General features: G+C 36.0%; 1 protein-coding gene across 1 annotated transcript in view; it reads left to right on the forward strand.

Annotated features, from left to right (window-relative positions):
• Positions 1-240: 240 nt before the first annotated feature.
• The window catches only part of LOC130229603 (DNA mismatch repair protein Msh3-like), a 160911-nt gene continuing 133745 nt past the window's right edge, over positions 241-27406 (forward strand). The window contains 10 exon segments of the mRNA XM_056458491.1: positions 241-303; positions 305-397; positions 2417-2477; positions 2480-2518; positions 7863-8092; positions 10622-10819; positions 16570-16686; positions 16809-16926; positions 19092-19225; positions 19307-19473. Coding sequence (XP_056314466.1) covers positions 241-303; positions 305-397; positions 2417-2477; positions 2480-2518; positions 7863-8092; positions 10622-10819; positions 16570-16686; positions 16809-16926; positions 19092-19225; positions 19307-19473 — 1220 coding nt within the window.

Consider the following 27406-nt stretch of genomic DNA (forward strand, 5'->3'; position numbering starts at 1 on the left):
CGAGCGCCTCTACAGCAGTGACTGCGTAAAATGTAGCGCATCTTTCACCATCTGCAGTACAGTTGAGAATCCTCGTGCGCAACACAGTGCATACGTCATCAACGCGCCAACCCGATCAGCTGAAGCAAAGCTGTAGCAAAGCTTGGAAACTATTTTTGATCATCAGAGTTTGGCCAGTTTTCAAATAAGCTCCTGTTGCAGGCCCAAACGTTAATAATCTGATACCGTTAATGCAGTAAAATGCACACAGCTGTCAGACGTGTGTCTGCCTCCAAATCCTCCAAGAAATCCAGCACTCAGACACACTATCAGCAGGTTCTTCACTAATGCAAGCGATCGGGCTCAACCAACTGAGCAGATTAACTGCCAAGACCAACGCCAAGAGGGCAGAGGGAAGGTAAGAGAGAGAGAGCGCTTTATAGCAGTAATAGACACAGACAGCTTATTTATGTATGTGGAGATAGGGACTGCAGGGGATAGTTCACCACACACACACACACACAAATAAGATTGACTCAGTATTCACTCACCTCAAGTGGTTCCTAACCTTTTGGGTTCTTGAATGCTGAATACTTGTAACTCTTGACTTCCAAATTACAATAACAAATACTATTGAAGTCAACAAAGGTTACAGGTTTCCCCACTTTGTTCACAAGATGTTCAAAAGATTGTGTTAACAGGAGGGATTATAAAGTGGAATATTCTACCTGAAACGTACATTATATGTCCCTGAAATGAAACATAAATGCAGTGAATCAAAAATTTTTCGTCCCAAAAATGTAAAAATGGACTGTTGGTTGATTTCTGTGAGTGGTTCTGTAAAGGAATTTGTCATTCATTCGGTTCTCAGATTTTGGTTCTTTACAAATGCACAAACCCTGTCCTTGTCCTGTTAGACTTTCCTAGTACTTCCAGATTAAAACATCAGTCAGAGGTTTTAAATAAATTTAATAAATTTAATTAATTAGATGCAGCAGGTAGTGCTGTCGCCTCACAGCAAAAAGGTCGTTGGTTCGAGCCTCGGCTGGGTCAGTTGGCGTTTCTGTGTGGAGTTAGCATGTTCTCCCTGCGTTCGCGTAGGTTTCCCTCACAGTCCAAAGAAATGCGGTACAAGTGAATGGGTAGGCTAAACTGTCCGTAGTGTATGAGTGTGAGTGAGTATATGGATGTTTCCCAGAGATGGGTTGCAGCTAGAAGGGCATCCGCTGCATAAACGTGCTGGATAAGTTGGCGGTTCATTCCGCTGTGGCGACCCCGGATAAAGGGATTAAGCCGAAAAGAAAATGAATAAGTGAATGAATAATTAATTAGATGAATAAAGGATTACAGAGCTCCGGAACAGCAACACAGGCAGTCTCCCATATTTATGGTCATCTCTCTTCAGCCCTGCCCAGGGGCGCTTCAGTAAGAAAGATCCTCCATCCAGATCAGTTCAATCATCAGTTGTTAGGCAGAACAAGATAATCTGCACGGAAAAAGTCACGCATACACACAACAGAGCCTGCAAAAGAGTGAGCCTTCGCCCCTCCCATCAGTTATTGTTCCTGTAACGAGCCACACTCTGAAAGAGAGTTGTAACATTTTTGTTGATAACAAGTACAGAGGAGTTAATTCTCGGTTATCAGTCACACGAAGACACAGCTGTTGTGGAGCAAGGTTATATGAGGTTAAGCACATAAGGTTATATGAGGATAAACACATCAGCATGAGTTTGAATTAATAAAAAATTAAACTGTTAATGCAAGGATTAGTCTATTAATGCATTGGACAAAGTTAAAATCATCAAATTCTTCAGTCCTCCTCAGCCCATTTGAACCTACAGCTTCAATAGTTTTGTTATGCTAAAAACTGTTGTTTAGAAAAAAACCCCATCAGAAATAGCAAGTTTGTTGTTATCATTTACATCAATTGATTAAAAGCATGAAATTATAAATAAATTCTACAAATAAATACTACAAATATATAATACAAGTAAATTTACCGTTGTCCCCATGTTTCAGTCAGTCCTGTCACATTTACATTAAATTCAACATAAAACGTGTGCAATATTCGAGGCTATGACTCAAAGGATAGTGATGTCATTTGATGGAGAAGCTGACAGTGATCAAGGATACGTTGTATTATTAATTTTTATGATTGTTTTTGTATGATTTTTGAGGAAGACAAGCTAAGCGGTCAGGCCCTTTCTCATTTTTGATAAGTGAAAATGTAAGTTTCTGGTTTAATGTTCCAAGTAAAGAGTGAGTAAACGATGACAGAATTTTAATTTTGGTTGAACTAGCCCTTGAACTCCTCTAGTGCTTCAGTTCAGAGTCATGCCAACAGTTTCAAGTCAAAAACACTGTGTTCATCTCATGCTGAAGCTCTGGCTGTTTCAAAGCAGCACCTTCTGAAATGTAAACCTGTTCTGTTTTAGAAGAGGTTGTCTGATGGAGGAGCGTCCACAGAGAAACGAGCCAAACTCGTGGTCAATGTGGAGCAGAGAGGGATGAGGAGTTCACAGTGACCCCCAGCACCTGTAAGCAAACACGTGCAACACTATGAAAGCATACGTGTAGCCATATTCATTCAAATTTAATATGCAAAACGACAATGTAATTCAATTACATTCTCTATGACATAATGTATGTGAAACTTTGGTACAATACAACTCATTCATTTCAGTTTGCTTTTTAGTTGTTTCAGATGGTTTGTGTTATTTCATTGCACTGTTTATTTAAAGCAGGTATATTTAATCTCAGAAGACTTAGTAGATTTATGAATTCATTCATTCATTTTCCTTCGGCTTAGTCCCCTTACTTATCAGGGGTTGCCACAATGGAGTGAACCGCCAACATATTCAGGCATATGTATTAATCAGACCCCCTAGAGTTTCACAATTTATTTTGTAATTTTTTTTTTTTTGCAATAAAAATGACTGATTTGTGGTAGTAATTCACAGAAATTTGTGGACAATTAGTAATATAAAATATATTTTATATATATAAATGTATCCTACTTATTTTTGGTCTCTTGTCAGGACAAGATCTAAAACAGATCTAAAACGGTAGTAATTAAGCCAAGGGAAGGTTGTATAACTCTTATTATTCACAATCTTACTTTGATCTTACTTATTATTTGAGCTTACTCTTTTGTGTTTTGCAACGTCTATAAGTCACGTAAAACAATTAATTGCAAACTGAACTAAATATAATTTAATTACATGGTTTGGAGTTGGATGTTTTATGAGATTTGCTAAAATTTTTTTGCAATTATTTCACATTTAATTAAGAATTTAGCAGGATAGCAAAAAATTTAAACTTTTTGTTGATTTTGCCGTTGAATTTAGTGTTCGCGAATCAACTCGGTGGTCTGATATACATGCAGTGGATGCCTTTCCAGGCCGCAACCCAGTACTGGGAAATTTATGACTTTATTGAATGACTTAATTTTTTATTAAAAGAAAAAAATGGTTTAACCAGGGCTGCACAATATTGGATAAACTGACATTGCAATATTTTATTTTTGTGCTATATCTATTGCGATCTAAAATACAATCTTATGAATTCAATAATCTGTTGGAAAGAGTTCATAATTTAGATTGTTTGTTACGTTTTCACTGGTTTTATTATTATTTACATTATTAATATTATTATTATGTCTAAATTTAAATATATTGACTTTAGATGAAATTGGCGAAAAGAAGCTAGATTAAAATAATAAAAAAAACATATAAAAATGTGTTTTCATTAGGCTGCACAATATCGTTCAGCATGAATCATTTGCAATAGTCACATCGCGAGCATGTGCAATGTTGAGTCTGGATTATAATTTATCATTACGCAAGTGTTTTTTTGAGGCCTGTGACTGTATGAGGCTTTAAAAGCATTCAGGCATAAAAAAATTGTAACTTAGAAAAATGTATATGGATTAATTTTATTGAATTGCTTTATAAAACGAAGACTTATGCAGTATTGTTTTACATTTGATTCAGTTACTGTATACCTGAATTCAGTTAGACTGCTTGTAAAACAAAATAAGGCTTATTTAATTGTCTATACTTGTTTTTAATAGCAATTGATATAACGCGGAAAATACTCTGTTACAGTAGATACTAAAATGTATTACATTTTGTCATCACTGTGAATGATTTGAAATGAAAAAAAATTAATAAAGTCTTGTACACACCCCAGATGGTGAAAATACTACACTAATTTATAGTAAATACTGTAGTGTTAGGCAGTGGGATCTGTAAGGTAGATTTTGTTGGTCAGTGTATCTGAATAAAACATAATAATCAAATTACAAGCAAAGATAATTTAGAGCAAAGACAAATAAACAGATAAACATCTTTATGGTTTTCTGGGGTCTAACAGTATTCAGATACAGACTAGAAACAGTTTAGCAATAAAATGTAAAGTAACTGTACTGTCTTATTGTATAAATAATTAATACAATTAATCATTTTTAAAGCTAGAAATGTTGCAATTATTGTGCTAAATGCTTTAAATTCTCTTGAAGTGCTTGCACAAGTCACAGCTTATAAAATAAATGAATTATGGTTCACTCTATTATGGTTAAACTTTGCAGTGACTCCACAATCTCATGCATTCTGAACTGTGATGACTGGTCAACTATAATCCCAACTCAACATATATACTATATACTGCAGATATACTTATCAGGGGTCACCAATCTCGTTCCTGGAGGTCCGGTGCCCTGCAGGGTTAGCTCCAACTTGCCTTAACACACCTTCCTGGGTGTTTCAAGTATACCTAGTAGAGCTACGGTCACACTGGACTTTTTCTTCCCATAGACTTCCATTCATACTCACGCGAATGCGTCAGACCGAAACGCAAGGTCATGCGTCAAGTTTCGCAGGTCGCTGCGGTGCAAAGTTCAAGCTTGGTTAACTCTGACCTGTGAAATCGCCTCACTTAACTGCCTAAGACCTCTCTGGACAGAAATTTAAAACATGGAGCAATTGCTCGCTTTTTTTAAACGTCTTATAATCTTGTTTTATCCCGCCTCTTTTCGCCAGCACGTACGACAGAATTTCGCAAGCTCAAACTCTAGTGTGACCGCAGCTTTAAGCGATTTCGGCAGGTCAGAGTTCACCAAGCTTGAACTTTGCACCGCAGCAACCTGCGAAACTTGACGCATGACCTTGCGTTTCCGGTCTGACGCATTTGCGTGCGTATGAATGGTCAATGGGGAGAAAAGCCCAGTGTGACCGCAGCTTCAGACCTTGATTAGCTTGTTCAGGTGTGTTTGATTAGGGTTGGAGCTAAATCTGCAGGACACCGGACCTCCACAAACAAGTTTGGTGATGCCTGCTATACATGATTGTACAGCCCAGAGATGCTCAACCCTTCTCCTGGAGATCTACCTTCCTGCTGAGTTCAGCTCCAGCCCTGATCAAACACACCTGAACCAATTAATCAGAACCTGCCCAGCACTGGATAATTACAGGCAGGTTGATATGGATTGGAGCTGAAATCTGCAGGATAGTAGATCTCCAGGAGCAGGGTTGAGCACCCCTGGTATAGCCCAACTTATAAAACCACCATTCGCTGTTCTATATACTAGCTACCTTTTATCAGTCTTTGAATTTGCATTTTGATGTTCTTTATTTTTGTTTGTTTGTACATTTATTCCACAGTAGTTGAGAATTGGTCTTGCCTCAGTTCACATACAACATTAAAAACTTCACAATGATGCATCACATAAACACATAATACTTAAAAATTAAAACACTAAAAAGACGACATTTCTACTTCTTGATCAGAACATTTATTGCCACAGACACAATATTTTGTTTATATATTGATTTTATTGCCTTAAATGTCCTAACACACGACATCCGAATGATACATTTTAAAGAGTCATTTTAATGTGTTACATCTTCACTTATACTAAGGGCTGGGCGATATAGCAAAAATGCAATCTCGATTATATTTTCCATATAGTTGTTATGTTTCAGATTTAACAGTGTACCCACCCACAATCACTGATGTCGCAAAAATTAGAGGGTCCATAAATGGCATAACGTAGTTTTGGCCACTCAAAGTGTGATTCATCTCTAATATGATGAAGAGCTTTTATTTGTCACAACACTGTTACATGCTGCGAAACTGACGCCCTCTGACTAACATACACAACATTCGGGGGAAGACTTGAGACGTAGCATAGAAAAATAAGTAATAAGATACATTGTGAAAAAAAGAGGCTAAAAAAAGCCCCTCCCAGACTGTCCTTAAAGTAGAGCAATATCAATACACTTTTAATTCCCATTGTTGCTACATTTCTGCTTTTAGATCAATATAGAAAGTCCACAGCTTATCATTGTTGTTGGCATAAATTTTATTGCGATTTGATATAATATCGTTTATCGGCCCAGCCCTAACTTATACCTATAACTTTCCTCCAAACTGCTGTACCATACAACCCATCTGTTGATTGTTATTTACATCATGTGATCCTTATAATCCTGTTTATTTGACTTATTAACAGATGTTGTTCATCCAAAATTAGTAAATTGAGTTAGATAGAAGTGTTAGCTAAATCTTTAAATGTAATGTACCCTTACAAAAGGAGCAGACACCAAATGTAAATTCATAAAAATTTTCAACTAACTAAACAACAAAGTTGAAACATTAAAAAAGAAACAACTGTTTTGGTTTGTTGCAGATTGATACACGTAGGGCTGGGCGATATGGCAAAAATGCAATCTCGATTATTTTTTTCCATATCGTACAATAACTATAATTTTCTATATAAGCTGTTAATGCTTCCAGCTTTAAAAGATATTATCTCAACAATGACTGATGCAACAAGAAATGAAATATTGTTTTTTAGCAAAAACAGATCACACATTTGGCCTTAAATTGAAACAAAATAGTAAAGTACATTTTAAAAGACTAATCTGGCATTACGAGGTAAACTAAATGTGCAAAACATAACAATAAAAAATTACAGTACAACTTCCAGCACTTCCAGTGGATACTTTTTTAGGTAATTGAATATGTTTTTTGCGTTGGCAGACTTGTTTTTTTCACAAACCATTGACAAACTTTACAGATCGTTTAAAACTGCTCCTTGTTACACTTCAATAGCCAAACCACCTCCATATAACCAAATTTGTGCTGCCTTTTTATTGTCGATATTTTCATCATCTTGAATAATAGCTCAAGGTTAGTTTACTTTCGTCACTGCTTCCACTCATTATTTCTTTATTTTTTGTTGTCTTGTCAAGTTCGTTAGCAAAGTACAGTAGGAAATGGTCTTTTGACTTCATGCTGATTGGTTGTTGTTGTCGCATATTGCTGCTGTGTGATTGGCTCTTAGATCAATATAGAGTAAAAATGTCCAGAGCTTAAAATCGTTATTAAAATAAATTTTAATGCAATTCGATATGATATCGTTTATTGGCCCAGCCCTATATACACACAATATTGATCTTGCAGCACAATGAAATTTTACAGGGCAATGGTGAAACTAGAATAGACATATTCTGCATTTTAATTTGCTAACTTATCAGAATTATTCAGAACTATACTATACTATACTATACTATACTATGCTATGCTATGCTATGCTATGCTATGCTATGCTATGCTATGCTATACTATAATGTATAGCAGTGTACTTACAGTTGCACTCTGTTCCTGACTACAAATATTAAAACAGTTTTATATATAGCTTTTTAAAAAAACAATGTGTTTTATTTTGATGTCGTTATTATTATTAAGCATGGAAGCGTAAATCTTTGACCTTGAGAATGGACCATTTTTGATGTGCCATGTAATATTGCATATTTGTTGAACTATAAGCAGTATTGTCATCCACGATTAGTTTGTTGTTTTCTCTCTTATATGCCATAGGTAAGACGGTGTCCTCGAAAGCTTGTATCAGCCAAGCCACCCTCACCAGACTTAAAGACTTCAGCTGCTCAGAGAGCTCAGAGAGTCTACTGCCAGATCAGACTATAAAACTGGAGTTGGGGCCTTCAGATTCGAGAAAAGCTGAAGGTTCTGCCTCACAGCAACACAATGTTATCGTGGAAGACGAAATGGTTGAAGAGGTCAAAGAAGAGCCCATTAATATTAAACAGGTTTGATTTTATAAGTGATATGTCAGAGTTCAGAAAGTATCTGTTTTGTTTTTAAGATTCTTCTAATTATTGTAGATTGCATAATTAAAATCAGCTTGATTTGTCTTCATCAGTGGTTTCTAACTTTTCAGCTCATGACCCCCAAAAATAACAATGCCAACAATAACAACAGAAAATTTTTCCTCTTCCCAACTAGGCATGGATAGGTATAAGATTCTGACGGTATGATAACCTTGGATAAAACTTTGGTACACTGCTCTTGGAATCTCGGTACACTGCTCTAAAATATATTCTGTTTAAATGTCTTGGTAATAAACAACTTTTTTCCACTTTGAAAATAATATACTTTTATTTTTTGAAATATTTATAATATTTTGGAAAAGTAAACATGTCAGGCTGAATAATTCAAATGAATCATTGACTTTTGCTGTCTTCATTTGTTTCAAAAACTCAGATTTATTTACAATTTAAAACAGCATCTTTGGATATCTTTTTCTGCTGGAGAAAAAAAAATGTAATTAAAAAAATTACACATACCTTAGGAACGATATCACAGAACATTTTGGCAGTTTTAAAACCCTGACTTTTCCAAACCGTGGTATACCTTGAAAACGTTTTTTTCCATGCCTATTCCCAACAGGGAAAACCACCAGCTGTCAAGAATGCATGAGTATATACGGTGTCATGGCTTTGCAATCAAAAAATGTCATGATAATGGAAGTTAATGGGGCAAAAATAGCCACAAACATAACAAAAGGGGAACCAGTTTGCCCAGCAGCAGCTTAGATTTAGCATAGACCGAGGGGACATGTCCCCACCAATATCCACCGACTAAAGAATGTCCCCACCAATAATTTAATTCACTTACAAAAATCGCACTGTCAACATTAACGTGGACATAGAGTTAAATCATATTCTCTGTTCGAGTGGTTTTGCCCCCAAAGACTCATATGAACATTGTGATTGGCCGAACCTTTCCTCTAACAGTTCATGTAATGGAGTTAAAATTAGTGGTTCATAGGTCACCACCAATGTTAAGAGCAACCTACACCCTTGTTGCCCATTGTGAATTGTTGAGTTTTTTTCAAAATTTTAAAAGCATTTTCTCAAAACATGAGTCAAAATCAGATTTGTAACCAAAAATTATTCCATTTGCTAAAACACAGAGAAAATTGTGGACAAATTAAGACTCAAAATCACCATAGGGTGGGTAAAAACATTCCCAACAGTACACAAGGATTCATTTATTCACTGTTTCATTTGAACATTTACCTTACCTTATGAGATTGGTGGGCTGAATGTTTGGATCACAGCAAGTCCATTCTTAGATTAATTTGGAGACCACTAGTTCAGTCGTTATCTGTATTTATTTTTTAGTGTACATGAGTGCCAGAAAGAATGTTTAATATGTAAAATCTAGCTGTAAAATCAATGAGCTGCATCTGACGCTATAGCTGTGTTGTTAATGTAATGTAATCACTCCAGGGATCGCAAATTGATAACTACTGTTTTTATTTTTGTTAGTTATGAATAAAATATGGTCATTCTTATTGTTTAATAAAATTTATTTGACTTTTGGAAGTCACCTAGCAACCAAAAATTCATTGCCAGAACTAAAAATAAATTTTCTCCATAGAGAAAGTGATTTTGTACAATAACTGATAAACCTGTAAATTCAGTAAACCCTACATATTATAAAAAACGTTCATGTTCAATGGAGGAATTCTTAAAGAAATACTAGATTACCCTTGTTGCTGTGCAGAAAATTTAGATTTTTAGCTCCATCCACTCTCATAAAGCACTGCAAATGAAGCAACTTGAAATGAAAAGTTTCATGTTTATCCATTGATTTGAATTAGATTGTGTAATTCACAGAGCATTGTGGGATTGTAGTTCCATCCCTCATTAAAGCCATTAATCATAGGTCTCAAACTGGTTTCCTGGAGAGCCGCAGCTCTGCACAGATTTGCTCCATCCCTAATCAACACAGCTAATTCATCTAATCAAGGTGATCAAGACTCCTAGAGACCATTAAGCAGGTGTGAGTTGGAGGTGGTTGGAGCTAAATTATGCAGAGCTGTGGCCCTCCAGGATTTGAGATTTGGACCATTGCATTTAATACTTAGTCTTGAATCTGGTTAGATCATTCATGGCTGACAATGCTTTAGGATATTTTAATGACTCTATGGGAAAAATGTTTCTGGTACTTGTGCTGCTGAAAAGGTTGGGTGACCCTAACCCAGCTAGCATTTTTCTTTTTGCTTAATAGAAACCTTGTCAAATCAAATAGTCGTCAAATAGAGAGGAATGAATGTAACTGCAAATGTCTAGTTTATGTTTGGACTATTGTTAGACTTCTGTTAGATTTTCAATACTGTCCAATTTTAGCTTTGTTTTAGCCGAGGTGTCTATGTTTAGATGTCTATTAGATGTCTGTTAAACACATAATTGCTTGGCATGAATGCACTTTATTGCTGTTTGCCACAATGTCCCTTTAAACATGATGTTTTTTCCTCTTTCTGTTTATAGGAGTTTTCCTTTAATCAGTATGCTAAGAATACTGGGAGCAGGAAAAGTTCAGAAGAGCCTTCTGTTCCCAACAGAAGAACCAAGACCAATTACACGCCGCTAGAAGAACAGTACATGGAGATCAAAAAGCAGCATGCGGACACAGTGCTTTGCGTCGAGTGTGGGTATAAATACAGGTTCTTCGGCGAGGATGCAGAGGTAAGAACTAGATCACAAATAGCAGACATTGGGTGATGCATCGCATCTTTAGATCTAATAAAAAAAAAAGAAAATGACCTTGCATGCGATGTATAATATATCTGTGAATATAAAAGGTCTGCAAATTCATAAAGAACAAAGTGCATGATCAAGAAAGCTATGGTCATAGTAAAGCTATAGTATAACTGATAGCAGCAAAAGCACATTCATTTATTCTTTTTCCTTTGGCTTAGTCCCTTTATTCATTAGGGGTCCCCACAGCAGAATGAACCACCAATTATTCCAGAATGTTTTATGCAACAGATGCCCTTCCAGCTGCAACCCAATACTGGGAAACACCCATAAACTCTCACATGCACACACATACACTACGGTCAATTTAGTTAATCCATTCATCTATAGCGCATGTGTTTGGACTGTGAGGGAAACCGGAGCACGCGGAAGAAAACACGCAAACATGGGGAGAACATGCAAACTCCACAAAAAATGCCAACTGACCCAGCCGGTGTTCTGTCCATTTGTCCTACCTTATCAGATTGTCCTACCTCCCATTCAAAAATTAGGTTGCACATTTTGATGACACAATATGCTACCCATCAGATTTTGCTACCAGTGTAAATTTTAATGTGGAGTAGTGTGATATGAAGCTGTAATATCGCCCTAAGCTACCTAATCCCTATACCCCAACCTCAGAACCATTCAAATACAATGTTAGTAGTATAATCTGATGGGTAGGATAAAATGTCAGGACACTGGGATTTGAACCAGCGACCTTCTTGCTGTGAGGCGACAGTGCTAACCACTGAGCCACCGGCAAAAGTAGATTCTTAAGTCCTACAAGTTTATCTAATTGAATGTAATGAATGAAAATCATTCTAGCTAGAGATTTTGCATCTTCCTCTAAATAGTTAGCTTTGTGCATCTTGATTTTTCTACTGGTGAAGAGTTTTTAACTGGTCACACATACACTTAATGCAATTACATTTTGAACCAACTTTAAAAAATTACTGTAAATTGTTACAGCAATTTTTTTAAAACTTATTTCTCAACGTATAATTAAATAACTTTGGTTCAAACTAAATTGGGTCTAAATCAAAAATGTTTGTTGTAGTCAAGAAAAAATACATTCTGACCAAGTAAAAATATTGTTTAATAACAAGACACTAAATATATTTTTACTTGAGTACAAAGTAGGGTCACACTTTATTTTGATGGTCTGTTTGTTGAATTTAAGTTACGTTGCATCTACATGCCAGCTAATTCTGATTAGATTAGAAGTAGACTGTTAGGTTGGGGTTGGGTTAGGGTTAGTGTAAGTTAACATGTACTTTTAAATTTTTTTATAGTCAGTTAAATGTCTGTTGAAGGAGCATTATCAGCAGATATTAAGCAGACTGTTTACTAATACTCAAATGGACCATCAAAATAAAGTAAATAAAATTGTTTAGATATAACCAGTGGTTATAGCTAAACTATAATCAGTTGTCTCAGTACTTCTGTGCTATTTGACTGTTGGTAACTTCATAACTAACTAAAAAGACTAAAGACTGAATCTCTTTCTTGATTTTTGCATTTTTCAAAAGATTTGAATGCAGCGATTCGATTAATAAACATGCAAATCCCCATCATTTATAATTTATGTTGCGATGTTGTTGAGATCCTGATCTTTTATTGATTAATCGTGCATCTTACACAGAATGTATTAATGCAGGCTAAACAAGTAGTGACAGAAAGCCCCTTTAATAACCTAAGAACCCCATCACATCCCAAATAACCCACCACAACTTCTTCTGTCGTCATTATATTTTACAGGAAAGCCTAAATGCTTTCATACTTGTGATTTGAATGACGCGAGAGGCTATCTCTTTGTGATCGTTAAAAATTTAGGATTATTCTATGAGTAGAAAAATTATTAATCCACGGGTCACATGTGTTCCATGGATTGTTATCCAGCTGAATCACGGATCAACTGTGATCCGTTACACCCCTATTTTTAAGATTAATCAATTTAATAATTCTACTCAAGAAAAAAAAATACATTGACTCAAAGGTAAATAATTGTTTTATAGATCATGAATTAATTTAATTATTTTGGTTTGACTTCAAAGCAAAGTTGTGCTTTAGACTAAGCTATAATAAATGCATATGATGCTAGGCTAAAACATTATTAAGCTTTTAAACTATACTGTAATAAAACATTAGGAATACATAAAAACTGATTTATAAACAGTACCCTTTTTTTCATGTGGCTGGTTTAAAGTAAAATTATTACTCTGAGTAAAACTAATGTTTTTAAATTTAACTAGGGAGTTAGCTTTTTGCTTTAAGCCAAAATAAATAAAACAGGTTAAAGACAGAAACTATAATGTTTCACTTAATCTTATATAAAAATGCACTTTAAATGAAAGGCACAGTAGTTTCACTTTTTTTACATACTTGTCTGCCAAAACTGCCGCCTCAGCAATCTTACTCACTTTTTGTTCATTTAAATGGACCATGACACCTTCGGGAACGCAAATCTTGAAATCCTCCAGCAACAAAAGTTCCTGAAGTTCCTCAAGAGTTGTAATTCTGCTTGCAAAGCACCATTTCTCAAACGACACATGCTTTTCTCTTGCAAACTCTATGAAAGTTTGGTTGGGCGGCTTCGAACACAGTCCATGCTTTTGCCTATAGGCTTCGGTGACTAATTTAGATGCATGCATGTAGATTTAACCAAGTAACAGTCCATTCAAGTCAATTCATCTTTATTTCTATAGCGCTTTTACGATCTTAGTTCTAGTAAAAGGAAACCGTGTCAGTCCAGTTTTTAGAGTTGAAGTTCAGTTTAGTGTGGTTTAATTTTAACTACTGAAAGTCCAAACACTGAAGAGCAAATCCATCATTGCGCAGCTCCACAAGTCTCAAACCAAACAAGCCAGTGGTGAGGAACAAACTTCCCCAATTTAATGAAAGTGGAGGAAAAACCTTAAAAGAAACCAGGCTCAGTTGGGCACGTCCATTTCTCCTCCGGCCAAAGTTCCTGTGCAGAGCTGCAGTCTAGGCTGCGGAAGCTGGATGAACTTTCAACTGGCAATGCCGCACATGCATATTGAGCTTTGCAAGCACTATTCCACTGTAGCAAAAGAGCTCACTAATGTGTCAATAAGCTCAAATACAATAAAATACACATCCACTTCACCTCCTTTGAAGGGAAGGAACAAATTTAGGAAGGCTGCTTGGCAACATCACTATCAGCTTCTGAGCTAGCAGCACTGGTGGAGGGAGAACGGGACTGGAACTTGCCTACACTGAAGTTCCTGAGCTTCAAAGTCCAGCTTTCTAAGCTTAAAATCAGGATGAGCCTCATTTCAACACCTCTCAATTGGAAAAGCTAAGGTCTTAAGCATGCTTAATCTAATCTAATTCTTTAAGATGGAGCTTAATCAGCGGATCTGAATTTGCATCTCTTCTATTGCTAGTGACAGGAATTGAGTCTTCAAATACAGTTTCCGCATTAAAATCTGCTGTCAAATTATGGTGAACAGGCTTTTCTCAAAATTTAGATTCTCCAATCATGTGCTCGCCCTTGACTGCTAAACCATTTGAGCTTTTTTTTTTTTCCGGTAGCCATTGACATCCATAGTATTGGTTTTTCCTAATATGGATGTCATTGGTTACCAGTTTCCAGCATTCTTCAGAATATCTTCTTTTATGCTCAAACTGGTTTGGAACAAGTCAAGGGTGTGTAAATGATGACAGAAGTTTCATTTTTGGATGAACTATCCCTTTAATACATTGCTTCTTTTCATAAGTTTTGACAGGAATATACAGTAAGCATCTGCAAAGGAAGCTTTAAAGTCCTCATGAACCAGAAGCTGTGGCCATTATTATTATTTTTTTTGTATTGTGATGCAGCTCCTAAAGAAATGGAATATTAAATGACACAACAGTGGGCGTGGCTTGTTTTTTCTACTGCAGGCTGAGTGGATGAAGTAATGTAGACATTTCATTCAGATAGGGGAAAGGGTTTAGGGAGAGTTATTACAACCTAACAGACTCCTCCTGCTCACCATTTCTGTTTGTTGTCAACTCAGTTGCAGCAGCATGGTTAAATATGTTAGCCATGCCAAATTTCTAAAATATACGTAATCTGACAATTTAACTAAAAAACCCCAGCTGTTTTTACAGATTTCAATTAAAGATTACAAGGGCAAACTTTTTTTCTTAATGACATGCACAGATGAATTATTCACAACAAAACTAGCAATGTGAGCTAACAAAAGCATATGGTTAGTTTTGATTTCATGGGGACTTTAAATCTGGAAGTAATTTTATGTCCAATTCCTCCCTCAGATATCAAGCTTTTATTAACTGTCACGTTTTAAATAATTGACACGAAGAATGAAGTACAGTACATGGAAAATAATACCTTGCATGAAATTCATCCTGAGATTGATCAAACTGAATTTAGTGTCTTATATGACCAGATTTGATCAAGTGATCTTTACCAGATTACCAGAATCAGCCATGCTAGACTAACACATACACTTCTACTAGATGAAGAGAAGACCCTACTCAGTGCTCAGTGTTTTGTAAAATGATTCCTCTTTCTGTTACACATAGTATTGGGCTGTCCTGCTTTTAATGTCTGTAGAAGGCTTTTTTAGGAAGTGAAATCACTTAAAATATTGTTTAGTAAAATTGTGCCAGAAAAAGGGTTTTATCTTTTTGAAATGCTTTTCTCGTCCACACAAGTATGAAGCTGTAAAGCAATTATATAACTATGCAATTAACTTCACCAAAGAATTGATTGGACAAAAATTATTTATTTAACCATTATTTAACCGTTAACATTGCCCTTCACGCTCTTCAAAGTGCTTTCAAAACACTATTAAAATGCTTTCAGAAACTCAAGTTAAGATACGTGTAATGAACCTGGAGAGAATACATGTACAATTAAAAGTACTTTCTACCTAAATTTATGAGCTACAAAATGTTATAAAAAGACATTGTAAGAGTAATCCAAATGAATCTGTCCATATAAATGAGTTCCAAATAAAAAAAAGATGCAGTCACTTAACATAAAGCTTATAAGCGTTCTTGTTTGATGCAGAACTTTAATTTTTATTAAAAGTTCTGTCATCATTTACTAATCCTTATTACAAACCATCTCAAAAGGAAACTGATCTTAAGAGGAAATGATACTATTTTATGTTCTGTCAGTTTAGTGGCTAATTTGTACGAATTCATACGTGGTTCAACATGGAGTTCAGTCGTACAAAAATTGATTTTAAAAAGAAGTCAAGGCACCAAACCCCAGCCCTGAACCCAACTGTCATTGGGAGATGAGCAAATTATACTTAATTGTACGAATAAGATCATAAAAATTCATACGAATTAGCCACTAAATCAAAAAGTTACGAATTGCCATGAGATCGTGTTGTTCAATCCTGTCCATTTTTTTTCTTCTGCTGAACACAAAATTAGATATTCTGAAGAATGTAACTGATAACCTCAGACTTCCCTACTATGGATGTCAATGGCTACCAGTTTTTAACATTCTACAAAATATCTTTTGTGTTCAACAGAAAAAAAATCTCATGAAGGTGGTGGGTGAGTAATTGCTATGTAAATTATAATTTTTGTTTGAACTGATGATACTTCCATGATGTTTACTTGTTGTCTGAAGATTTATAGAATTTTAAGTTTTTTAAGGCAAATATAGATATGTATCTATTTATTATATGGACTTCTGTTTTTTGTAATAGATTGCTGCAAAGGAACTTAATATCACTTGTCATCTGGACCATAACTTCATGACAGCCAGCATCCCTACTCATCGTCTGTTTGTGCATGTTCGGCGACTGGTTTCTCAGGGCTACAAGGTCACTGATGTACTCTTAATTACAATTTGCCTTTATACAATATGCATGAGTAGTCAGAATGAGATATGCATTTGGTACACTGGTGGTCAGTAACACTGTTATCATGCTTCATGGTTTCTTAGGTTGGTGTAGTGAAGCAGACCGAAACTACAGCCATCAAAGCGTCCAGCACTAACAAAAGTTCACTCTTCTCACGCCAGCTACATGCGCTTTACACAAAGTCCACACTTGTGGGAGAAGGTATTGTTTCTTACTCACTAGATTCCTAATTGACTTTCTCCCCTGTTTTGAGAGGGATTGTAATTTAATGATGTTTTTGACTAGACTTGTAACAACAGCAATATGTTTTAAAATGTATGTTTACATTTTTATGTAGCCATTTTAATTAGAATTTAACAGTTTTTCATGTCTCTAAATCAAACACAGTTCCTTCACAAAACTTAACTTTAATAACCTGAGAGATTTTTTGGAATAAATTATATTTATTATATAAACTATCGGACAAAAGTCTTGTCGTCGATCCCAGTTGTAAGAGCAACAAATAATAACTTGACTTCTAGTTGATCATTTGGAAAAGTGGCAGAAGGTCGATTTTTCTGATGAATCATCTGTTGAACTGCATCCCAATCATCACAAATACTGCAGAAGACCTACTGGACCCTGCATAGACCCAAGGTTCTTGCAGCAATCAGTTAAGTTTGGTGAAGGAAAAATCATGGTTTGGGGTTACATTCAGTATAGGGACGTGCGAGAGATCTGCAGAGTGGATGGCAACATCAACAGCCTAAGGCATCAAGACATTTGTGCTGCCCATTACATTACAAACCACAGCAGAGGGCAAATTCTTTAGCAGGATAGTGCTCCTCCTTATACTTCAGCCTCCACATCAGTTCCTGAAAGCAAAGAAGGTCAAGGTGCTACAAGGTTGGCCAGCTCAGTCACCAGACACGAACATTATTGAGCATGTCAAGGGTAAGATGGAGAAGGCATTGAAGATGAATCCAAAGAATCTTGATGAACTGGGAGTCCTGCAAGAACGCTTGCAGTTATTTGAGTCATTGCAGAGATGTATAATTCTTTTTCCACTGCACCATGACTTTATATTCTATACTGTACATTATTTCTGTTAAGTGACAAGACTTTTGTCTAACAAAGTCAGACCTTACTGTCCTAATTAAATCATTTAAAATCAAGGCATGATCATATTTTATTTTGGTAAAATAAGCGTAATCTAGAGGCCTTTGCCTTTCATATAAGACACTTCTGAGACCAAATGATCAACTAGAAGTCAAATTATTATCTTTTGTTCCTAAACCTTGGATATGTGCCAAGACTTTTGTCAGGTAGTGTATATTATATAACTATGATATTTTTAATCTGATAGTTAATCATTGGAAGTATATGCCATCTAAATGTTTGAGTTACAATAAGTTCATATACTGTAGCAATATTAAATGTTATTTTATTTTTTGTTTTGAAATGTTGTTAGTGCTTACTAATGCTGTATTTATTTGATGATAAACAGTTCCTTCTACAAGGCATTCTAGTATGTAAATTTAGTGCAAAAAATGTTTTTATTATCATCAATGTTACTGTATCAACTGACACGAACAATGAACAATATATTTGTCACTGTATTTATTCATGTTTGTTAATGTCACGTAAAGTTAATAAAAATAGAATTGCGTTGTTGAAAAGCACAATTTTAGATATTAATATGCATTAGTAAATGTTGAAATTCATATTAAATACAGTTAATAAATATTCTACAAGAATTTATTCATCTTAGTTCATGTTGGTAAATAAATGAACTCACATTACCCAAGAGATACTTATGTTATCATACGGTGATAGTTACAATAGTTAAAAGTTAGTAACAAACTGGATGTAAATGTAAAGTTTAAATGGTATGCATTTTTTAAAGATGTTTTTGATGAATAGAAAGTTTAAAAGAACAGCTTTGGAAATCAAAACTCTTCGTCTGTCACTTTTGGTCAATTGAATACATTTTTGCTAATTATAAAGTTTTTTTTTTTTTCCTCAAGTGTTTTTATTGAACATGTTCGATATGAAACGTAGTACAAATAGTTACTTTTATTTTTTTTAACAAGCATATATACGTTTAGGTTCTATAAAAGTATATGCTTATAGTTTGGGGAATTTTTTTTCTTTCCATTTGAGCAATATTAACCTTCTGGATAGAAGCATAGCAAAGACAATCACATTTTTCTTACTTTTATTAAAACATAAGGACTGTGGTATATTACCAAATATTGACATTATGGCCTCTCTATAAGTATTTAATGTGTATAAAGTTGAGCTTAATTAAAAAAAAAATCATTTGAAGGGTGTTTATTAGTTATATAAAGAACCCATAATGATCTAATCCATTGCCTTGTTCTCAGATGTGAATCCTCTGCTAAAGCTGGGAGATTTGGAGCAGGCTGAAGATGTGGTGCAGGACAGTGGAAATAACTATCTAATGTGTGTGAGTGAGAGTTTAGACAAACAGAGCAAGGAGCTGACTGTAGGGATGGTGGTAAGTACTCTTTGTGGTGACTGAATTAAATCTCTCCCATCTACACATATACTGCAGCCCTGGTTTCTATTTTGAGCTCAGGTGGTCCAGCCAAGCATTGGGGACGTGATGGTGGACTGTTTTAAAGATAATACGAGCCATTCAGAGCTGGAATCCAGAATACTGAGAATACAACCTGTAGAAATCCTAGTTCCTTCAGATCTGTCAGAGAGTACTGAGAGGTTATTACGCAACATCACTCTCTCCAGGTAAATGCTTGTGTTGTGTTGGTCCTGTGAAGATCTTTTTGTGACCTTTTTCTATGTACATTACTTGGTATTTTTTTATTTAAAAGACACACAGGAAAAATAGTGCTGTAAAATGAACAAGAGTAAACAATCTTAGTTATAAAGTGAATGAGAATACATTGTTAAATGCATCAGACAAACACATAAGCATAAGCTGAAGCTAAGCAGGTCTGATACTGGTTAGTACCTGGATGAGAGACCATTTGGAAAAGCTAGGTAGCTGTTGGAAGTGGTGTCCTTAGAGAGCACAGTGTTCAGTGTGGAGTCCTAATGCCCCAGTATAGTGAAGGGGACACTATACTATCAGTGAGCACCGATTTTCAGATTAGATGTTAAAGGGAGGTCCTGACTCACTGTGGTCATTAAGAAGTGTTCAAGTGTTTTGCCTATTGTTATGTCTTATTGTTAGGCTTTTTTTTCTACTGCCATTTTATTCCTTTTCCATTAGTCAATCCAGTGCAGTCAACAGACTGTACCTGTTAAAATACTGTCTGTGTATGTTTTTCAGTCTGCTCAATGCTCAATCAGTCCCTCCACGCAAGTTGTTAGTAAATCTGGCCCTGTATTTGTTGTGAGCCCTCAGTTTTCACACTGATTGAAAGAAGCACTGTAATAGAATACCTTTAGTTACCATTAAAAAACAGTAAATACTGCTCTCTTAATCAGTTAATTTATTTACCCTCTGGGATCTGAGGAGATTTTGGGGCCCCTAAGATGTTTTGACATGAGAATGACAATGAAACGACCTTTCTAGCCAGTGTTCAAGCCACTTTCAAGCGGTGTCTTTGTTTGTGAGCGTGCATGAGTTCAGGCAGCTTTCGTCATGGTGGATGGCGGAAACAGAAAGAGCCGGTTTTGTGCCGGGAGGTGCACCCCAGTTGTGAAATGCACCCCCTCTGAAATGTGCATCTATTAACTGAAATTAACAAAAAGCGCAGTGCTGTGTCAATAACAACTCCAAGTTTTGCACTCCGAATGAGCACTTATTATACACAAATATAATGTTATTTAATATAAAACAATGCAGATTACACAGAGGGAATTTCAATCGTGTCATGGCTGGCCCCAAATCTTTTCAGAAAATCTGCTCAAGCTGCTCAATTTTTCACAATTTGTTTGATTTTTGCATTAAACTCAATAATTGCAGAATTGATATATTCTGAAGGGGCAGCTCATCACAATTGCTGCCTGTTAATTTCTTTTTTCATTATAGCTTATTGAAGTTCAGCTTTTTTTTGGTGGTGAAAGTGAGAAAATTCAGGGCATTTGACTTGAGTGGGAGCCTCGTGCTGTCTTAAGAGCTTTAGGAATGTTTCTGCATTTTGTGTCTTACCATTTAACATTTACAGCAATTGGTGCTTCTTTATTTTAGTTTTTAGTATTTTTATTTAAAGGGCACATAGTTTACCTCTTTTTTTATGATTTACACACAACGGCGCTTGAAGTCGGCGGCTGTCCGCGGCCGACTGGAAGCGCCGTTGTGTGTACCCTAATAGAAACCTATGTTTAGAATTCTAAAATGCATGGCGCAGCGTCAGGTACAGCAGCACCTAGTTAAGATCACAGAGAGCTTCTGTGATCGCGAGAAATGCAAACGGCTGAAGTATAAGGTAGACTCAATGAGAAGTACACATGTTTGCAAACCTACCTAAAGATACAACTAATAATTCAGATTAGAGCGATAATGTGGAGAATATTGATCTTGTGTTGAGCCCAATAAGCCTTGCATCTAAAAATAGAGCTAGGGTGTTCCTTATGTGATATCGCTTCGACTCGCGCTGAAAATGGTGGACGTGAATCAACAAACTGAGGATATGATGATGTGCCTGTCAATCAATATTGGTGGGCGGGGGGACCGCACTTCTACGTCAAGTTGCGGTCGGTCTAAAAACCGCTCCAACTGGTCCACCGTTTTTATGTTGTTAAATTGAAAAAAAAAAGCACTGGGTGTGCTTATATCACCCCAATATGACGGTCTATACACCATGCCTACACACATGTCTGTCCAAATAGCTTGAAAAGTAGATTTTTTTTTACCATAGGTGCCCTTTAAATCTGCTCACTGCCTAAAAATAACTGACAAACTGTTGTTTTGTGAGGCTTATTTTTAAAAAAACATTTGTTTATTTCAAAGTTCAAATTCCACAAAAAAACAAACAAACAGAAAATACTACTTTATTAATCAATTAATTAATTGACTGACACATTAACAGCAAAAAAAATGCATATGTAATGTATTATGCAAGCTTAGTTTGTGGACCTGAAAATACAGGGAATGTAACTGATTTATTTGTATTCACATTATGATATTGTTTCATTGTTTTTAGTTTGTAAATGCTTTTCTCCAGATTATACCATCACTGGCCACTTTATTAGGTACACCTTACTAGTACCGGGTTGGACGCCCTTTTGCCTTCAGAACTGCCTTATCATGGCATAGATTTACAAGGTACAGGGAAATATTCCTCAGAGATTTTGTTCCTATTGACATGATAGCATCACACAGTTGCTGCACATCCATGATCCACCACATCCTAAAGGTGCTCTATTGGATTGAGTCCTGGTGACTGTGGAGGCCATTTGAGTATAGTGAACTCATTGTCATGTTCAAGAAACCAGTCTGAGATGATTCGCGCTTTATGACATGGCGCATTATCCTGCTGGAAAAAGCTATTGGAAGATACACTGTGGTCATAAAGGGATGGACATGGTCAGCAACAATACTCAGGTAGGCTGTGGCGTTGACATGATGCTCAATTGGTACTAATGGGCCCAAAGTGTGCCAAGAAAAGAACCCCACACCATTACACAACCACCAGCAGCCTGAACCGTTGATACTAGGCAGGATGGATCCATGTTGTTGACGCCAAATTCAGACCCTACCATCTGAATGTCGCAGCAGAAATCGAGACGCATCAGAACAGACAACATTTTTCCAATCGTCTATTGTCCTATTTTGGTGAGCCTGTGCGAATTGTAGCCTCAGTTTCCTGTTCTTAACTGACAGGAATGGCCTTCTGCCGCTGAAGCCCATCCGCCTCAAGGTTGGACGTGTTGTGCATTCAGAGATGCTCTTCTGCATAGCTCGGTTGTACGAGTGGTTATTTGAGTTTCTGTTGCCTTTCTATCAGCTGGAACCAGTCTGGCCATTCTCCTCTGACCTCTGGCATCAACAAGGCATTTGCGCCCACAGAACTGCTGCTCACTGGATATTTTCCCTTTTTCAGACTCTCTGTAAACCCTAGAGATGGTTGTGCATGAAAATCCCAGTAGATCAGTGGTTTCTCAAATACTCAGACCAGCTCGTTTGGCACCAACAACCATGCCATGTTCAAAGTCACTTACAGTAAATCACCTTTCTTCCCCATTCTGATGCTCAGTTTGAACTGCAGCAGATCGTCTTGACTATGTCTACATGCCTAAATGCATTGAGTTGCTGCCATGTGACTGGCTGATTAAAAATTTGCATTAACGAGCAGTTGGACTGGTGCACCTAATAAAGTGGCCGTTAAGCGTATATTAAGATTGCAAAAAGAGCTTCATCAATTCTTAAAATCACAGATATTTAGATCACATGACTTCAAAATCTCTATTTCAGGATCACTTCAACTATACAGCCTTATAATTAATATGACTTATTGAAGTAAACATATTTGCAGTCTTTTTTATAACCTTTGAAATGTTCTAAATGATGTCTTGCTTTGTAAATCCTGCCACAGTATATGCTTTGTTAATACTCATTTGTCGACAGTCACCACTAGATGTCAGTAACTGACAGGATGTTTTCATTGCCTGCGGGAACATTCAAAGGTATAGAAAATATATCCATCTGAGCAGCAGAGCATGAGTGGTAATTGCAAAGCCACAATAATCCGCCAATCTATATAATCTTATGTACACACAGTTATAATATATACACACAAACACTGACTGCAAATGACATGTGCATATATATATATATATATATATATATATATATATATAGATATATAGATATATAGATATGTATAGTGCATATATAGTGATTGTAAAATCTGCTTCTGTTTCTCATTGCCACAGCAGGATGTCTCAAATTGAAAAGCATTCCATGGTATTGTGCTGCAAGGCTGGCAGATTTTTCCTCTTAGTTTGACTTGAACCTCCTTTAAAGATCCAGTCCGACTTTGTTTCTGTGCCTGTGGCCGTATGTAGACAAGGTTGCTCAACATTGCAAAGTAGAATGGATGGTATTCATTAGGGCTTAGATGGTGCTAGTACTTCATCACTCAGCTGTGTTTGTTTTAAAGTGCTAGATACAGCTTTTCACAGATAGAGAATCACGTTTTTGTAGTTTTGCTGTGGAAAAAGTGCCAGGGGAGAACTTGTGGAAGCTTTTATTTGTCATTGTAGTACCATATCTAGGTGTGGATTGGATTATATGTTTATTAGAAATTGATTAAAGGGATATTTTTGAATTCTGTCATAATTTACTCACCCTTGTTTCAAACCTTTATGAGTTTTTTTTTCTTCTGTTGAGCACAAAAGAAGATATTTTGAAGAATGTTGAAAGCCTTTAACCATAGACTTTCATGGTATTTGTTTTTACTATTATTGAAGTCAGTGGTTACAGGCTTTCAGTTTTCTTCAAACTATCTTTTGTGTTCAACAGAGAAAAGAAACTGAAAGGTTTGGAACCCCTCAAGGGTGAGTAAACAGTGAGTAAATTATAATTTTTTTGTGAACTATCCCTTTAAAGGGCCATGACCTCCACCCCCCCTTCCTCTTTTTAGCTGTGTGAAGATGGAGGATTTTCAGTCCATAATATTATAGTGATATTACTGTAAACGTAATTACTAAATCATTTTATTGCACACTAAATCCGAAATTTTTTTCTGTAATTTTTGAACGTTAAAAAATAAAATCAACCTCACGTTGTGTGAATCTTATTGACACACTGCCACTGAAACTTTCGTCTGTCATAAAAAAAAAAATTTGAACTTAGTTCGATTTCTTCCCATTTTCGCATGCGAAAAAACGCTTTGAGAGGCGTTTTTACAGTTCATAGCCACCGTCCAAGAGAAAAGCTAAATACAGAATGTCGGAGAAATGCAGAGTGTGCAAGGTTTGTGAACGTGACGACTTTTTCGCGTGTCTCCAAACGATTCTTCTACTACTACTTGCTTGAATTACGGTTGGCAACACAGCTTGGCATCTCTCTGAAAACTGTAACGGGTAAAAAAAAGAGTCTTTAAAGATATATCATGCATATAATAATAATAATAATATATTTTATTTATAACGCGCTTTTCTAAAACCCAAAGCGCTTACAAGAAAGTAAAATCAACAAAGCACAGTAAACAATAAAAAATACAATAAAAAACACAGTAAGAATAAAAGAGATATCACAAATTAAAAACAGTCCTAAAAAGATGAGTTTTAAGTAGCTTTTTAAAAGTGTCCAATGAACCGGCATTCCTAATGTCAGTGGGAAGAGCATTCCACAATTTGGGAGCATGGAAAGAGAATGCCCTACCTCCCATAGTGCTGAGTTTGCAGCGAGGCTGAAACAGCGTAGGACTTGAGGCAGAGCGTAGACAGATATTAATGAAGTTTTTCACAATAGAGTGCGCTGATTGGTTCTAACCAAGTCTTTCTCATGAATTAATGAACAGATGTGCTGAAAACTCAATGACGTCACATTGTACCAGCTGGTTCAGACAGCCAATCTCCACGCTGGAATTTACACAATGATCTCATCGCCGTAACGTTGCTTTAAAATTTCTTTTCAAACTGGAAGAATGAATTTTCTCAAAACAACTGAAAAACGACCAATTTTCACTTTTTGGTAAAATGTATGTCTCCTAATAGTGTTTGCAGCAAGGTGAGACACGTATATCACTGTTACCATCTCAAAAAATTTATTTTGGTGTTTCGTGACCCTTTCAGTTGACATGTATATTACAAATATATATGTATATTATAAATATATAAGTCCTTAGAGCAGGTATGTCAAACTCATTTCCTGGAGGGCCGCAACCCTGCTCCAACACACTTACCTGTAGGTTTCAAACAAGCCTGAAGGACTCAATTTGTTTGATCAGGTGTGTTTAATTAGGGTTGGAACTAAACTGTGCAGGGCTGTGGCCCTCTAGGAATTGAGTTTGACATCCCTGCCTTAGAGCAAGGATTTCCAAACCATTTTCTGAAGAGAACTTAAAGGTATAGTTCATCCAAATGGTTTCTCTACACTGTAAAAAAAGGGTTCCACACAATTCATTCATGTTGTCCAAACACAAATTAAGTTAACTTAACACTTAACAAATTTATGTGGATTGAACATGAAAAATTAAGTTGTCCCAATGAAATCTCAAGAATTGTGTTGTTTCAGCTCATTTTAAATAAGTAGTTTGAACGAGGAAAAAAATATATTTATGAGTTTGTTTCTTCTGTTGAACACAAAAAAAGATATTTAGAAAAATGTTGAAAAACTGCAACCATTGACTTCCATAGTATTTGTTTTTCCTGCTTTGGAAGTCAATGGTTGCAGTTTTTCAGCTTCTGTTCTTTTGTGTTCAATAGAAGTAAAAATTCATATGTGTTTGTAACCACTTGAGGGTGAGTAAATAGTGAATGAATTCAAATTTTTTGAGTGAATTATCCCTTGAAATCACTACGAACACCCTGACTAATTGGTAGGGTTTTGATATCTGCAGAATGTTATGTCTCCAAAACCAGAGTAAAAGACCCCCACCATACATGCTTAAGAAGAATCCAACAAAATAACCCCAACCTCAGCAGAACTAATCTGTTCTAACTAACCGCTGAACAGCTTTTCCGTTGGCTGACCCAAGCATGTTTCTCCTTGAGTAAGTCTTGAATCACATGGAACAGATGTGTTTCTTTATTGTCCTTGGATTTCTCAACTGTCGGGAGTTAAACTTGGCCTGAAGATAAATCACTATTTTAGCAAGTAACAGCAGATCTTCAAAGTAATAAGAAACACTTTTGCTGTCATATTGGCCGACAGATGAACATGTCTTCTTTCTTCAGACATGCCTTAATCCACTATTTCATGCGGTAAGTTGGCTTAAAACAAGCAATAATACCTGCAATCTCAAGAGAATCACATATTTACTAAATGCTTGGAAAATGCAACAGAACCTTGTTTTTTTCATCTTGCACAAATACAGTTTTTCTTTTTTTCTTTTTCTCAGGTCATCTAAAGTTCCCCCAGATCTCTTCTAGCTCACCCAACTTTACAGGCAAATCAGTTCTTGATCATTTTCTGTGATTTTACTTTATGGAAATAGAGGGCCTCTAAATATGATCAACCTAGACCAGGAACATTACTGCAGTTATTCTTTAGAATAGATTCCCCCCATTCACTACACTCTTTTCAGTCTAATAAACCCTAATTAAACAATCCAGAGTGTTTTGAATTTAAAGAAACGACAAAACCAGGAGGATTTTTGGGTATCTTCAAATCAGAATCCTTCAATAAGAACTTGCTGTCACTGTGGCGTTCATCAAAAAATCTCTCAACTACTGCTGCTGACACTAAATACACAACTTAGTGGGCAGTGCTTTCGAGTAATAACTAGGGCTGGGCCGATAAATGGTATTATATCAAATCGCGATAAAGTATATGTCAATAATAATGATAAGCTCTGGACTTTCTATTTTGATCTAAAACCCAGTCACACAGCAGAAATGTGCAACAATGAGAATCTAAAAGTGTGTTGATAATAGAGATGTATCGAATTTTCAACCACCCAAAATATATCAGCCGAAAATATGTTATGCTATTTAATGGACCCTCTAATTTTTATGGCTTCAGTCATGGTTGGGGTACTCTTTCGAAGCATTAACAACTTCTATTGAAATATATATCGTTATCGTTCAATATGTAAAATAA

The sequence above is a fragment of the Danio aesculapii genome, chromosome 5 (assembly GCF_903798145.1).
Source record: "Danio aesculapii chromosome 5, fDanAes4.1, whole genome shotgun sequence".
NCBI lineage: Eukaryota > Metazoa > Chordata > Actinopteri > Cypriniformes > Danionidae > Danio > Danio aesculapii.